This window comes from Gambusia affinis, linkage group LG04 (assembly GCF_019740435.1).
Source record: "Gambusia affinis linkage group LG04, SWU_Gaff_1.0, whole genome shotgun sequence".
Lineage (NCBI taxonomy): Eukaryota > Metazoa > Chordata > Actinopteri > Cyprinodontiformes > Poeciliidae > Gambusia > Gambusia affinis.
In genome coordinates this window covers 839,318-854,471 of record NC_057871.1, presented here as the reverse complement: position 1 = coordinate 854,471, position 15,154 = coordinate 839,318, and the positions used below count along the sequence as shown (strand labels likewise).

The 15,154-nt window shown below is 41.5% G+C and overlaps 1 protein-coding gene across 3 annotated transcripts; it reads left to right on the top strand.

Moving 5' to 3' along the window:
• Window positions 1–202: 202 nt before the first annotated feature.
• LOC122828920 (NACHT, LRR and PYD domains-containing protein 1-like) lies at window positions 203–13,146 on the top strand. 3 transcript variants are annotated; one of them, XR_006370288.1, is made up of 14 exons: window positions 235–312; window positions 1,258–3,097; window positions 3,690–3,866; window positions 3,957–4,202; window positions 4,320–4,490; window positions 5,306–5,479; window positions 6,110–6,159; window positions 6,225–6,793; window positions 6,874–6,929; window positions 8,111–8,325; window positions 8,676–8,932; window positions 9,017–9,133; window positions 9,211–9,348; window positions 9,975–10,106. XR_006370288.1 is itself a non-coding variant. In XM_044112965.1 (14 exons), the coding sequence occupies exons 2-14, from the start codon at window positions 1,284–1,286 to the stop codon at window positions 10,295–10,297; spliced, it is 4,311 nt and encodes a 1,436-aa protein (XP_043968900.1). In that variant the 5' UTR covers window positions 235–312; window positions 1,258–1,283; the 3' UTR covers window positions 10,298–13,146. The 3 variants fall into 3 exon arrangements, 2 of the variants coding, with proteins under 2 accessions (XP_043968901.1, XP_043968900.1); XM_044112965.1 differs by having other exon boundaries at window positions 9,207–9,348; window positions 9,975–13,146; XM_044112966.1 differs by lacking the exon at window positions 1,258–3,097 and having other exon boundaries at window positions 203–312; window positions 9,207–9,348; window positions 9,975–13,146.
• Window positions 13,147–15,154: the final 2,008 nt, after the last annotated feature.

The window sequence follows — 15,154 nt, the reverse complement described above, 5'->3', positions numbered from 1 at the left end:
AATCTGCATGAACACTAAACGGCACATAAAGGTAAAGTTTTTCAAAAAATGACTCAAGTAAACATATTTAAGAAAATATCTCTGCATATAATGAGTGACCAGAAAACATTTAGTAATGATTTACATGGTTGTCTTATAAAAATGCTGCAGGCTGTGAAGTTTGTTGCTGGTGACAGAAGATTTCTCCACCAGGTCAAAGTCTAACAGGAAGTGGATGGAAACAGGAAGTTAGAGCGAACGACTGCTTCTCTCTCAATATGTGCAGATTTTAAAAGTGAAGGATTCTCCTGTTGATGGAATGACAAACATCCGGTGAGTAACTCACCAGATTTTATTTCTAACTCAGAGTTTAGAAAATCAACAAAACCTCATTTCATTAAAAGTCAGAAATCTTCAGCTTCAGTTCAGTTTCAAGTCATTTTGTCATTTTAAAGCTTATGTGGAAATATTTTCTTTCCTGTAGACGTGAGGACAGAAAGCAGAACACGCTGCAGTCCGTCTGTCTCACATTTTAATTTAAACGTGTTTTTAACTCTGCAACTTGTTTTTCATGTGAACCTCGTTGCTTCAAACTCAATGAGGTTTCATAGAAGTAGAACATGCCAGAGAAAAGTTTAGCTTTAATCATGAAATAGCTGAATAAATGACTGAATTACCTCCTGAGTGTCTCATCAGGTTCTGCAGATAATGAGACATTAAACGGATCCAGGGGTTCTGAACCAGAACCGCTCAGCTCCAGTCCTGGAGAGCTGCAGGTTTTAGATGCATCAAAAAAAAAGAAAATCTCATTTCCCTACATTTCCAGATATAAAGTTTACTGAACACTTTGATCCAGCTTAGCATGAGTTTGTTTTTCAATGCTAAGTTAATATGAAACATTGTACATCATTAATATTCTTCTGGCTTGTTAGAGCTACAGGAAAGTGTAAATGAAGGCTGTTATAGTGAGAATATTTAATATCAGGCTCTGACTTTGTAACAACGGTTCTTGTTCTCAGTAAAACATTCTGACAGGATTTGTTCATCTGTTGCTCCATCACTCTGACTTCCTGTATGATTGGAAAACAGTAACTGTGGGTTCTGTTCATCTGGTTCTGTAACATTCTGTAATGTGGAGTGAAATGTTTTAGATTACTGAAGCAGCTACTGAACTTTACTGTGGATATTTTTTCACTGTACAATATTTGAATGCTTCCTTCTTTTATTTGCAGTTTTAGTAGGTTGAGACTAATAGTTTCCTTTCCATGTCTAAAACAGAGCAGAGAGGAGAAAGACCCGTAAACATGGAACATGACAAACTTATGGACATCATTAAACAAAATCTTAAAGCCAGTCTTCAGAAAAAATGTACCTGGACGTACGAGGGAACGTCAGACGGTTGGATGAAACTCCAGGATGTTTACACCAAGCTCTTCATTGTGCAACAGGCTGAACAACAAGGCTGCATCCAGCACGAGATTCTGCATCATTTTATGCTCCCTGATGAGAAGTCACCATATATGGAGTCAAACTATGAGCAGATCAACAGTCTGGACATTTTTAAACCAGGGAAAAAACATTTCCAACAACAATCAGCACAGTGTAAATCCATCCAAAGAGTGATGACAAAAGGCATTGCTGGTATCGGGAAAACGTTTGCCGTCCAAAACTTTTCTCTAAACTGGGCAGAGGGCAAATCCAATCAGCACATTGATTTAATCTTCGTCCTCCCTTTCAGAGAGCTGAACATGATCAAAGACGGGGAACACAGTCTGCTGCAGCTCCTCCTTTACTTCTACCCTGAACTCAAACCACTCAGAGATGCAAAACTGCTGATGAACGAGAAAATTCTCTTCATCCTTGATGGTCTGGATGAAAATCGATATCCACTGGACTTTAAAGAAGCCATGAGTGTGACTGATATAAATCAGAAAACTACGGTTGATGTGTTGCTCATCAACCTGATCAGAGGCAATCTGCTGCCTGATGCTTTGCTGTGGATCACATCCAGACCTGCTGCAGCCTCCCAGATTCCCTCGAAATACATTGACCAGGTGACAGAAGTTCAGGGATTCACCGACCAAGAAAAGAACAACTACTTCCGAAAGAGACTGAGTTCTGTCCAGAAGGCTGAAGAACTGCTGTCAGCTCTCAGAGGGATGATAAGCTTCCATTTAATGGGACATATCCCGGTGTTTTGTTGGGTTATTGCCGAGGTATTTAAGACGGGATGGAATGACCGAAGAATCACAACAATGACTGAGTTGTACATCTATTATGTCCTGATCCAAACCAAAAGAACAGCACAGAAATATGAGTCAAAGAGTTCCAAGAAAGAATCCCGAAAGAGAATGTCCCATCTTCAGACCACTGGTTTACTGTTGAACCTCTCCAAACTGGCCTGTGAGCAGCTTCATAAAGGAAACATCATCTTCTATGAGGAAGACCTCGCAGAGTGTGGCATCGATGCTGATGATGCTTCTTTGTTTTGTGGGCTTTGCTCAGAAATCCTGAAGCAAGAATTTGGTCTGTACCAAAAGAAGATGTTCAGTTTTGTGCATTTGAGCTTTCAGGAGTTTCTAGCTGCTGTTTACGTTTCCCACTGCTGCAAGACGAACGACCTTGGTCCTCTGAGGTCGTTTCTGGGCGTTGACCCTGCAGAGATGAGCTTCCTGGAGCTGCAGAAGAAGGTTGTAGATAAATCTGTGCAGAGTGAGAAGGGCCAGTTGGACCTGTTTCTCTGTTTCTTCCTTGGACTCTCACTGAGGTCAAATCAAGAAATGATCCAAGTTTTGCTTCCCCAGACAGACAGCAGCTCAGACAATACTGACAGTTTAAAGGCCTACATAAGGAATTTTCATGCTGATAACATCCCATCAGAGAGGTGCATTAATCTTTTCCTTTGCAAGTTTGAGCTCAAAGAAAGAGAATTTCAGGATGACATTGGGAAGTATCTGAAGTTGGGAGTGAGACTGTCAACCATTGACTGCTCAGTGCTGTCAACGCTGCTGCAGATGTCAGGGGAGGTGATGGAAGAGCTCGATCTGACCAGATGCTGCATACTGGATTCTGGGACTGAGAAGCTTCTTCAGCTAGTAGGGAACTGCAAGAAGGCTGTGTGAGTACCAACAGACTGATTCATTCAAAGGACATGAAAACAAGAGAAAGTACAATTAATGCTGCGATTTATTGGATTTATCTGATTCCACAATCACCATCAAAAACCAGTAAGCTGCAGATAAAACCCTCCAGTCAAAACAAACATCGGCTGATATCAAACACAAATATCTGACGAAACTCAAAAATATGAGCAAACAGGCAACAAAGACACTAACAGATTTTTGTTGGGTACAAAAAACACAAACCAGTTTGTTCATCAACATCCTACAGCTGTTTCAAAAACGGTTTGATAATATTTTAAATGTAAGAGACCGTTACAGCAAAACAAGGGTTTACTGAACGTTTCCTAAATATTTATATCATGGTTTTATTTTCTAGCCTAATGAATGATGATAATATCTTCCTTGGACTTGTTCTCTACTTGCATCCAAAACTAAAAGCTCAGATTTTAGCTGACGACACAGAGCTATTTATTATTTCACTAAACTGGGATATAAACTCTGATTCATAGTGGTGATTGTTTAAATGAGGTTAATGCTGGTTTTATGTGTCATATTAACTCCGTTATTTGTTGTGTCTAAACCCCACAGACTCAAGAGTAGACATGTGCTGGACTTTAACCTCCACATACTGCTGTCCATCCTCCAGTCAGAGGATTCAAACCTGCAGGAACTGAGTCTGCACGGCGCTCACAGCGTACAGACGCCTCTTCCTTTTCAACTCTTCGCTGTGCTGGAAAGCCCTGTGTGTAAACTGCAGACCCTCAGGTCAGTCCTGTAAACTGTTTAGTCTGATTTGAATGAATGAATTCATTTAGTGTTGCTTCAGCTCTGAATCTGCTGTTTGTTTTTCCACAGATTGTCTGGTTTCTCTCTGGACTTCATGAGGTGGCGCCAACTTGCCTCTGTGCTTCAACTCAAACAGTCCAACTTGACAACATTGGACTTGACAAACTGTGCTTACAGTTATGTTAGGAATTACTCTGGGAATATTTTAGAACAGGAGAAGAAGGAAAAATATGAAGATTTTATTGACGAAGCGACTCCATTGACCCTGATTTCTGCTGGATCGATTGGGTCTCTTTGTAAACTGAAAGAATTTGGGTGAATAAGCTGAAGATCATTGGAAGAGGTTTTCATCTCTTGTTACCATTATGCTGACATACAGCATAATGTATGCATAACCATTATGCTGACATGCAGTATTTCCTGTGGTTGCAGTTTGAAGAGCTGTAATCTGAGAAGTGGATGCTGTCAGGTGTTTGCCTCAGCTCTTAGCTCCAACAGCCAGCTGAGAAAACTGGATCTGAGTTACAACCAGATCCAGGATTTGGGAGTGCAGCTCCTCTGTGTTGGACTGGGGGATTCAAACTGCCGGTTGGAGTCTCTCAGGTGATGATTCCTCTTATTTACACCTCGCAAAGAACATCAGCATCCATTATATCTTTGTGGTATGATTCCCCATTGCTCAGGTTGTCGTGATTTGATCACACAGCAGCTGGTTGTTGCTCCGATGATGTTTGCAGAGACATTTAGGAAAGCCAAACCTGCAGGTTCTGTTTATGATGGATTCAGAGAAACATGAAGGTTTTGTTCAAGTTTTCCTGAATATAAAACCTGGAAAACTGAGAATCTTCAGACATGTTTGGTTTGAGACAATAAAGCTTTTTTTCTTTTATCTGCATTTTTGAACACATGCACAATAGAGAGGTGGTTTATGATAAGGCGATATGGGCAGTTGCCCAGGGCGGTATCACAAAGGGGTGGGAGACTTAAAGGGCGTTCTAATTATCTAATTATTATTTGTTATGTATATAAAAAACTTACTGCATTATGCATTGCAGTATGTTGTAGTATATAAATTACATATAAAATATAGCGGCCATTTTGGTCTACATAGCAACATATTTATCTTTATAAACATACATGATTGATTCTTAAATTGCAATATAGTAGAAAATATACAAATATTAATCTCATATTAATCTCATGCTTAATATATTGCACTATAATTTGCCATATAGTTCAATATATTGCTTTACATTTCTTCAGAAGGGTTTTGGGAATTTCAACTAGAGGAAATGCTAAAGTGATCTCAGCTTCTGGCAGGAAGGAAACGTCATTAGGAAATGTCTCCTCAGAGTTTCTCAGATGTAGCTGGTGAGAGATTTAATCTCGTTTTGTGTTTGGGATCCTTTCCTCTGCAGATTGTCATGCTGTGGGATCTCACAGGAAGGATGTGCCTCTTTGGCCTCGGCTCTGAAGTCCAACCCTCTCCATCTCATGGAGCTAGACGTTAGCTACAACCATCCTGGACAGCTTGGAGTCAAGATGCTCCTTGAGAGACTGGAGGACCCAAAATGCAGACTGGATAAACTCAAGTTAGTCCTCTGTAGCCTTTGCACTAATGATGTATTTGCTAGATAATGAATAATTCTATTTTCTATTTACCTCTGAAATACAATCTGCTATTTCACTCATTGACAAAAGAAGTAAAGTATCCTGAAGAAATCTTTTTATTCAGTCCAACTTCCTTTGCCTCAGTGATGATTGTTTAAATAAGGTTAAGACTTCATACTATTATACATGAATACTGATAGAGTTTGTGGCATCATAAGTGGATAATGTACATTAATCTGCTGCAGGAATATCTAGAATTCAACCACAACAAAGAGTGAAGGTCAGACTACACAGATGGTTCATTTTTAAATGCTTAATACAGTTTTTCCCACTATTAATATAGTTTAATGGGATCTGGTTGCACACCAGACTGAGTTCAATGCTACCAAAATGCTAAGCTAAAGGAGGACTTCAGCTGCAGCCGTCTGTGTTGGCCGGCATCCTACTGAACATCTCCAGATGAAACAGAATAATGACTTCAGATCACTTAGCTCAAACATAAAATGACCGGTTCCTCACTAATCCCATGCAGACGGAACTCTAACATTTTACAGTAAAGTATAATTCAGAATCTCCTCTTTGAGTTTGTCCTCCTGCTCTTGTCTTCTCAGTGTGGACCATGATGAAGATTATTGGATCAACCCACAGCTTCTGAACAAATGTAAGGCTTGTTGAGCTTAATAACATGTTGCTGTTTGTCACTGGAACTGGTTATTTCTTTTTCAGACGCCTGTGATTTGACCTTTGACACCAATACTGCCAATGAATACCTCATCCTGTCTGAGGGCAACAGAACCGCTAGTTTGATGGAGGAAAAGCAGAAGTATCCTGACCACCCAGAGAGGTTTAAATATGAGGGTCAGGTGATGTGCAGAGAAGCTCTGACTGGACGCCATTACTGGGAGGTGGAGGGAACGTCGGTCAAAAACATGGGAGTGGCTTTTCAGGAGGTTAGGAGGAAAGGATGCGACTTTCAGATGGACTGGAGCGATAAGACCTGGATGCTGCATAACTATTTACTGCATGGTTTTACGTTTCGCCATGGACATCAGGAAGTCTACGTTCCCATCACATTTATTGATGAGCAAGAATTCGTGGCCCGACCCCGACCCATGAGAGTTGGACTGTTTCTGGACTGGCCAGCTGGTATTCTGTGTTTTTACTGGCTGTCTGGTGACACAAGAACTCTGCTTCACACCTTCCACTCAACTTTTACTGAGCCTGTTTACCCAGCATTCACTGTTCAGGCCTTTTCTTTGACTCTGCTGGCTGTTGAGAAACTGGAACCAGACCAGGTGAGTGTTGAGTTACTGGACCTGAACTACGGCTGAGCAGCTCTGAGAAGTTTCTTCACTTTGACATTCTTGTGTTCAAGGTTCTCTTGGGCTTCACACCTGAGGTGAGCAGAGAGAGGATGGGCGTCTCTTACAGGTGAGACAAGCACTTTATAAAATCTTCTTATATTAGATCTTCAAATAGTTTTTGACCAGAGGCTCATTTTAAGGACTTTAGCAGCAGCCGATGTTTTGATCAAACCAAAAGGAGTCCAGGGAATTTAAAATGTATTTGTTCTTTTTTATAAATGGGATTTTAGCTCCAAATTACTGAGATGGTTTCTGGGTTTGACCTGCATGTGTGTCAAACCTTCAGACATGTTAGATTTAACCTGAATGTCTGGAACCAGCTGCTGAACTGGAGTTGGTGCAAATGTGTGGATTTTACTTAATGAGTTCATAACTGGGTTTCAGAGGATTTCTGTCCCTGGTGCTGAAGGCTGAGCTGAAGTTTACTAACAGGATTGTGACCTACGACCCTGGACGGTGCAGGATGAAATGTATTGCCAGGTTGACTGCATCACCTGCCAACCAATCAGAGGAGGTCTAGCAGAGGGTCTGTTGTGTTCTTTGGACCCTTCAGCACCAGTTGCTGAAGGGATTTTAACCGTCGGGGTGGCAGGTCTTGTTGCACCAGGTGTTCCTGACACACGCTAACACCTAACCAGCTACATGCTGCTAGTCAGACTCCTGGCTGCAGAGTGCGACCCACCCCAGGCCTGAAGGAGAATCGGTGTAGCTATCGATCTTCTAAGAGCCAACGTCTGAATGCCCCATCCTGCTTCTGTCCATGGATTAACCAGCTAGTAACCAGATTCAGTCCAACACAACCTGTTCATGAAGCAGCTGCTCTTCTCACTTCACAACTGGTCCAGGTTTAATTTGGAGACTTCTTCAATCCCAGGGATCATGTTGAGCCTGGGAAAAGCAACCTATAAATACTTACCATGAGTTTGTGAACCATGCACTAAGAGTATTTTACTGAGGTTGGAGAACATGAGATTACAGAGACACAATAATTAAATGTCCACAAAAATGTTTTATGGTTCTTTGATTAGTTACCAGTAACCATTTAATTCAGTAGGATCATGTAATCATGTAGGAAAAGTTAATCTTTCTTCCCTTACTGCTGACACTGAGTCTAGGTGGAGGCTCTGAGATTTGGAGGACGGGTTTCATGTTTTGGACGAAGACCTGAAGGACTTTTGAGGATGAAGGAAACATCAGACAATGTTCTTGTTCCTTGGAGTTGATGGATGGATGATGGCTCTTTTTCAGCTTCCAGTTTCCTGGTTCAGGCCTGTTCCGGTGTTCTCTGACTGGTCTGGTGTTCGGAGTGACCCGGGAGGCGGAGCTGACGTACAAAACTCAAATCTGGGATGAGAAGCTGCTGCAGACGGCGAACAAGCTGCCAGGCGGACCTTTGTTCAGCATTGACTGTCCTCAGGACTCCATCAGAGAGCTGCAGCTGCCGCACTGTGAGCCTGGAGCAGGTAAACCTCCGGTTCCTCTGGTTCCTCTGGTTCCCCTGGTTCCTCTGGTTCTTCTGGTTCCTCTGGTTCCTCTGGTTCTTCTGGTTCCTCTCTGGTTCCTCTGGTTCCTCTCTGGTTCCTCTGGTTCCTCTGGTTCTTCTGGTTCCTCTCTGGTTCCTCTGGTTCCTCTCTGGTTCCTCTGGTTCCTCTGGTTCTTCTGGTTCTTCTGGTTCCTCTGGTTCCCCTCTGGTTCCTCTGGTTCCTCTGGTTCCTCCGGTTCCTCTGGTTCCCCTCCGGTTCCTCCGGTTCCTCTGGTCCCTCCGGTTCCTCCGGTTCCTCTCTAATGGACCTCTGTTTCTGTCCCCCCACAGCCCTGCTGCCTGACTGCCTCTCTGTCGGCCACATCACTGATGATGGGATGAGCGTCCTTCCGCCACTGAGGGTCACAGAAACCCACGTGGTGGTGAGAGTCTCACACCTTTCTGGCTTCGGCATTGTGTTGGACCGGATCAAGAAGTTCCTGACCAAGCCGATTCGGGGCCAAGTTCTGCTGTTCCTGAGACAGCTGCAGCGACCTCTCAGCATCCTCAGTGTGATTCTTCTGCCCAGCAACGTTCCTCTCCAGGATGTGAATCTTAACCCGACATTTTAAAGAGGATAAAACTGATCCAAGTTGTTTCTTTTAAAACTAACAAATGGTTCTGATTTGAAGGTGAAAGAGCAGCACACCGGCTCAAAGTTCATCCAGGCTCCATCCTTCTGCTCCTTCCACAAAGGGAAAACCTACCGCCTCCACAGCGACCCGGCGGGCCTCACCATCCAACCCAAAGTCAGTTTCAGACCCGCCATCTGGTTCCACTGGGAGCTAAAATACACTCAGTAAGACTCCCGTCTTCTTGCAGACAGTTCAGTTCTTTGAAAACTATGGACCAAATTACCACGCCACGTTTGAGGTCACGCTGTCGACGAGAACGGAGGACGTGACTGTGATGGTCCAGAGTCCGGAGGAGGAAAACGTCTGGGACTACGCCCTGCACCTGCCAGGTACACCAACCATCTGCTAGTTGAATGGAGAGTTTTAGGATGTTTCTGGATGTTTCTGGATGTTTCTGGATGTTTTTGGATGTTTTTGGATGTTTCTGGATGTTTCTGGATGTTTTTGGATGTTTCTGGATGTTTCTGGATGTTTTTGGATGTTTCTGGATGTTTCTGGATGTTTCTGGATGATTCTGGATGTTTCTGGATGTTTCTGGATGTTTCTGGATGTTTCTGGATGTTTCTTGATGTTTTTGGATGTTTCTGGATGTTTCTGGATGTTTTTGGATGTTTCTGGATGTTTCTGGATGTTTCTGGATGATTCTGGATGTTTCTGGATGTTTCTGGATGATTCTGGATGTTTTTGGATGATTCTGGATGTTTTTGGATGTTTCTTGATGTTTTTGGATGTTTCTGGATGTTTCTGGATGTTTTTGGATGTTTCTGGATGATTCTGGATGTTTTTGGATGTTTCTTGATGTTTCTGGATGTTTCTGGATGATTCTGGATGTTTTTGGATGTTTCTTGATGTTTTTGGATGTTTCTGGATGTTTCTGGACGATTCTGGATGTTTCTGGATGTTTCTGGATGATTCTGGATGTTTCTGCTTCCTGTCGTCTCTTTTCCGTCTGCAGCTCCAGCTTCTCCTGATCCGGTGGACCAAAGGCGACTGCGGCTCGGGGAAAGTTTGTCAGCAGAGGAGAAACTGAGAAGCATCCAGCCGGACTTCATCGATCACGTGTCCAACCCAGTTCTGGACAAACTGCTGGACGAGCTGCAGCACTACAGGGTGATATCAGATGCTGAAGCGGACCAGATCAGAACCAAACCCAGAGCAGAAAAAGCCAGAGAGCTGATTGACTCAGTGAGGAAGAAAGGAGCAGAGGCCAGCTCCAGAATGACCTCTGCCCTCTGCTCCAACGACCCGTATCTGAGCAGCGAACTGGGCTTACTGTGACGGACAGAACCAGACAGAACCAGACAGAACTGGATGGAACCGGACGGAACCGGACAGAACCAGACGGTACCGGACGGAACCGGTTCTGTCTAGAATTTGATTCTTGTAAAGTGTCTGAGGTTTTATTATTTTTTGAAAAGTCATAATAAGGTTTATTATTATTATTATTATTATTATTATTATTATTATTATTATTATTATTATTAAGAACCTTAATAATAATTAGTGTCTTGGTTCTGTAACATTAACAACTGCACTTGTTTATTTTGCATTTAGATGATTTGTTTATGGTGCAGATTCAGTGGAAGAACTACAGTTGTGTTTTTAATCTTAGAAAATAAAGTAAAAAATCATCTGGACACAAAAATGACATGAATTGATTATTATGGTGGTAATATTTAAGCTTCTGACTCCAACATGACTCTGAATTGTTCATGCTGTAACATCAACCCCACAGATCCTCCCTGGTTTAACCCGTCATGAACTCTGCTGTTCGCTTCATGTGCTGAGTGAAGGAGAAACTTTGACAAACGAGGCCTGGAAAACGTCCTGGGTGGAAAAACACAGAGACGCCACAGAGCTTAGCAGAACCAGACAGAACCCTGATCAGCTGGCCTGCAACCTGTCCACAGAGCAGCTCTCCACTTCATCTGATTAATATTAATCATTTAAAAACGTCTCTAATTTATTATAAATCTCCAGAGTTTTACTGTAGTAAGTACAGCTGTAGCATAAACAACATTGCTGTCACTTTAACACTTCAGAACAGTCCAGACTTGCTGAGGCGGTTCTGAAACCCAGACCTGGTCTTCCAGGCACCAGTTGAACCAGATGTTGGTGTTCGTTTGGGGGTTCACTAATCTCCCAAATGGCAGGTACATAATGTGCCATTTAGGATCATCCCCAGATGATCCTAAATGGCAGGCACTTCTGTTGCCATGGCTCCAATAGTCTAGTGGCTGTTTTTCATCAGTTGGATGGGCAAAAGGTGTGTTGATGGGCAAAAGGTGTGTTGATGGGCTTCCTGTCTGAGCAGGTTTTCCTCTAACACAATGGTGGGAGAAGGTGAGCGGCTACAGTAGTCTAGTGGTTCCTGTGGAAGCACGGATGCAAGCAGAGCTGCTATACACTCTGAGAGCTATTACCACATAAATGGAAGGCACTTTAAGAAGGGTTCCAGTCATCTAGTGGTCCTGCTCCAGATACATCCACAGCTAATGGAGACAATGGACGGTGTTGATTGCATTATGGGAAATATGCCATTTGGGAAGCAAGCACTTTAGGATGGCAAACACTTTAGTTATGCTGGCTCCAATAGTCTAGTGGCTCTTTACAGCATTGAATTCAATGACTCGGAAACTGCAAAAAGGTGGAACGATAATTGGGTGGCGATGATGTACAAACTGCCTACAAACTATAAAAATGTCTCCAAAATCTTCTCTCTGTGATATTTTGGCTCTTAGTAAATAGAAATAATTCTGGTGATTCTAACTGACAAAGAAAGAAATGTGTTGGTGTTTTTTCATTTATTGTAAAAATATCTGGTTCAGCTCAATGGATGAACGTTTGTATGACTAAAACATATTTTTTGCAGGTTTTGCATTTTCTGTGGCAGAGAAAATAACAAATAAGTTTGAAGATTTGTTCTTTCTTTTTACTTTGATCTGTACAGCAGTGTCTGATTTTATGCATATATTATTGAGCCTGACTGAATATTTTGTTTCATTAACAGATTTATGAAAACTTGATCTTTAGGAAATGTTCCAGTTTTCTGCAGATTTCCTGTCTAGTTAAATCAGACTCTCATGGATGTTTTGCTTTAGACAGACACTCTGCTATGGATTTGATATAATTGTTTTAACAGATTAATCTCATGCTACAACATGCAGATGCTCAGTTTGCACTGAAAAAGTTTTTTTGCTTCAGCTTGGTAAAGCAGCTGATCAACCAATAACTGTTTAATCACTTCAGGACTTTATAGTCTATAATCAACTAACAGTTCAAGTTGGGAAAATGTTTTCTGTTTCAATCCTTCCCAACAAGTCAAACTTGTTCAATGTTTTTCTCCTTGTTCTGACACTGAACCTGCTCTTCTCGTCTGAAGAAGCTCACATGAAGATGATTTTGTCAGCAATGCTCAGACTTTGATATAAATTATTCTGACTTTATTATTATTGTCCCTCCTTAAATGACTGACATGTTTTTCATTTATCTTCATCTCAGTAGATTTATGGACATCAGGTGTTGAAAAGACATTAGAAACTTTCCCACATTAAAGTGCAGCAACAGTTTGTTTTCTAAAATCATTGATTTTGTCTTTCCACCTTAATATTGTGATAATATTCAGTTTTATGCTCCTTGCTCAGTAGAGTCAGGATTTTTCCTGTTTTTCAGCTCAAAGAGGAAAGAAGAAAACAGTTGGATATCAGAGAATATCACAAAATTCTCTGATATTCTGACTGTGGAACCGTCATATCAGGCACAAACAGATCAGCATTTCTTAAAGCAGATGATTATTTTCTAACAGTTGGTTCTGATCCGTTTTTAACTGGGTGGAAAGTTGAAAATGTGAAACTGCTTGGTGATGAAATCCACGTTACAGACGATTAATGCAGCTGCATGACTTTATTAAAGAGATTTTATTTTATTATATTAAGTGCAACTTTAAAAAGAAAAACATTTATATTTTATTACATCTCTATTACTAATTGCAGCCACTTTGGACATAATGATTAATCTGATCTGGCATCAGCAGCTGCTGCCTGCAGTACTCCTCCCCTCCACCAGAGGGAGGTAGAGACTAATCTAACGTCTAAGAAGCGGCATGAGGAATACACATATTAAAAATCATTTATTTGACTTTAAAAGACAACAGAAGTTTATCTATTCATGTATCAGTTTGTGTGTGATTTATTAAAGTAGAAACTTCTGGTGGTTTAGTTCATATTTTCTGTTTTTTTTGTGATGTTTAAAATCTTTCTCTCATTGTTTAATGAACACATTGTGGGTGGAGTAATGTAAAACATTCTGAACAATGAACTTTGTTTCAAGAATCAGACACGAGAGTGGAGGGGAGTTTGCGAGTCGGGGTGGAAGAGCAAATACAAAACTACATAAACACATATTGTGTGTAATGTGAAGTTACACTAAACTGTTTTTATTTAGATTTGCCCTCGTAGTTTCTGAACCCTCTAAACCTTCCCCCCCACCAACATGGCTGCAGATAAATCATCTGCTTGGATTTCATTGTTGGACTAAATGCTTCGTTTGCTGCAGGCAGAGACGAAACCTCAGCCTGATTCAGCCGCCATCACTTTGATTTAAAGGGCCAGTACTCTGTTTTCCAGGCACATGGTGCCATTTTATAGCATTGACTATATCAAGTATATCACCTTCTGTTCTTTAAAAATAAAAAGTTATATATCAGTTATGACTTAAAAGAAATTTGACTTTGTAATTTAGGGCGTTAAAATTGTGCCTCTGCCTCTTTAAAACCTTCTCCTCTTTCTGAAGCTCCGCCTCCAGGAAGTCATCGCAACATGGCTCCTCCGGACCAAGCATGCATGAAAGAATCAGAGCAACTCTCCAGGTGTTTTTGATGAGGGAAAAACACTAAAACATGATGTAAAGCTAAAAAAAGGTTGATTTTATGTGACGCTGGCCCTTTAAAGAAACCCAGACTGCACCGGAGCAGGAGCGCAGTGTAGGGGGGAATTCTCAGGGCCCCTGACCCACAGGAGGCCCTCCACAATTTATTTATTTATTTTTTGTTCACAGAAATAAAATTTTAAAAAATGGGGCCCTGTCAATTACAAAATTATTCATATTGTATTTTTGAAGATTGTTTTTAGCAGTAAAAATTTAATGTTGCTTCTTCCAGACCGAAAAACACACACATCCATTTTCACCCTGAACCTCCTGATCTGCATTTGAGAAAACGACTGCGGCAGTTACTAAGAAAAATAATAAAATCAGGTTTTCAAAAAGAAATAGAGAGAGAGAAAGAGAAAAAGACAAGAGAGTCAATGAAGGGAAATTAAAGCTGCACTATGTAACTTTTATAAAATGTTGTGACAGTACAGTATAACAGATAATCTGTGAAGAATAGATTTCCTCTGCTTTCTCCCAGGGCTATCTAGAAACAACCAGTCAGTGGCAGGAGGCGGGTTTTAGCGCTGTCAATCACAACCTCATGTGGCTGCTCATCCCTATGCTACAGCTAGCATAGCCTGTTGTAAACGTTCAGTCTAGTTAGCATAGCTACCAATGACAGCAGAGAAACATTTTTCCTGTAATAAGTTGTTTCTCCACCATTTGCACATTTAGCAGCGAGTGAATGAGGATGATTAACAGCACTAAGACCCTCCTCCTGGTTCTGATTGGTTGTTTTGGTTCTGCTGGTTTTACTTTAACCAGCAGTAGTAATTCAGGGAGCAGGTGGAGGAGATCAATTATTGAACCAAAGAAAGCAAAACAGTTTCAAGCCTTTAAAACTTCAATGAGTGAAATAGACTGAAAACATTGTAACAGCAGCTGCACAGGGGCCCAGTCTGATTTTTTATCAGGGGCCCAGTCTGATTTTTTATCAGGGGCCCAGTCTGATTTTTTATCAGGGGCCCAGTCTGATTTTTTATCAGGGGCCCAGTCTGATTTTTTATCAGGGGCCCAATATGATTTTTTATCAGGGGCCCAGTCTGATTTTTTATCAGGGGCCCAGTCTGATTTTTTATCAGGGGCCCAATATGATTTTTTATCAGGGGCCCAGTCTGATTTTTTACCAGGGGCCCAGATTCCTGGCAGCACCAGAGTAAAAGTTGTTTCTTCACAGCCGACGCTCCGACTCTCTGACAGAACCGG

Bases quoted from the DNA above. Each gene is read 5' to 3' on its own strand.
- LOC122828920 (XM_044112965.1), top strand. From the start codon at position 1,284: ATGGAACATGACAAACTTATGGACATCATTAAACAAAATCTTAAAGCC. The intron at 3,867-3,956 runs GTCAGTCCTGTA...GTTTTTCCACAG, and splicing joins TGTAAACTGCAGACCCTCAG to ATTGTCTGGTTTCTCTCTGG. The intron at 9,134-9,206 runs GTCAGTTTCAGA...GTCTTCTTGCAG, and splicing joins GCCTCACCATCCAACCCAAA to ACAGTTCAGTTCTTTGAAAA.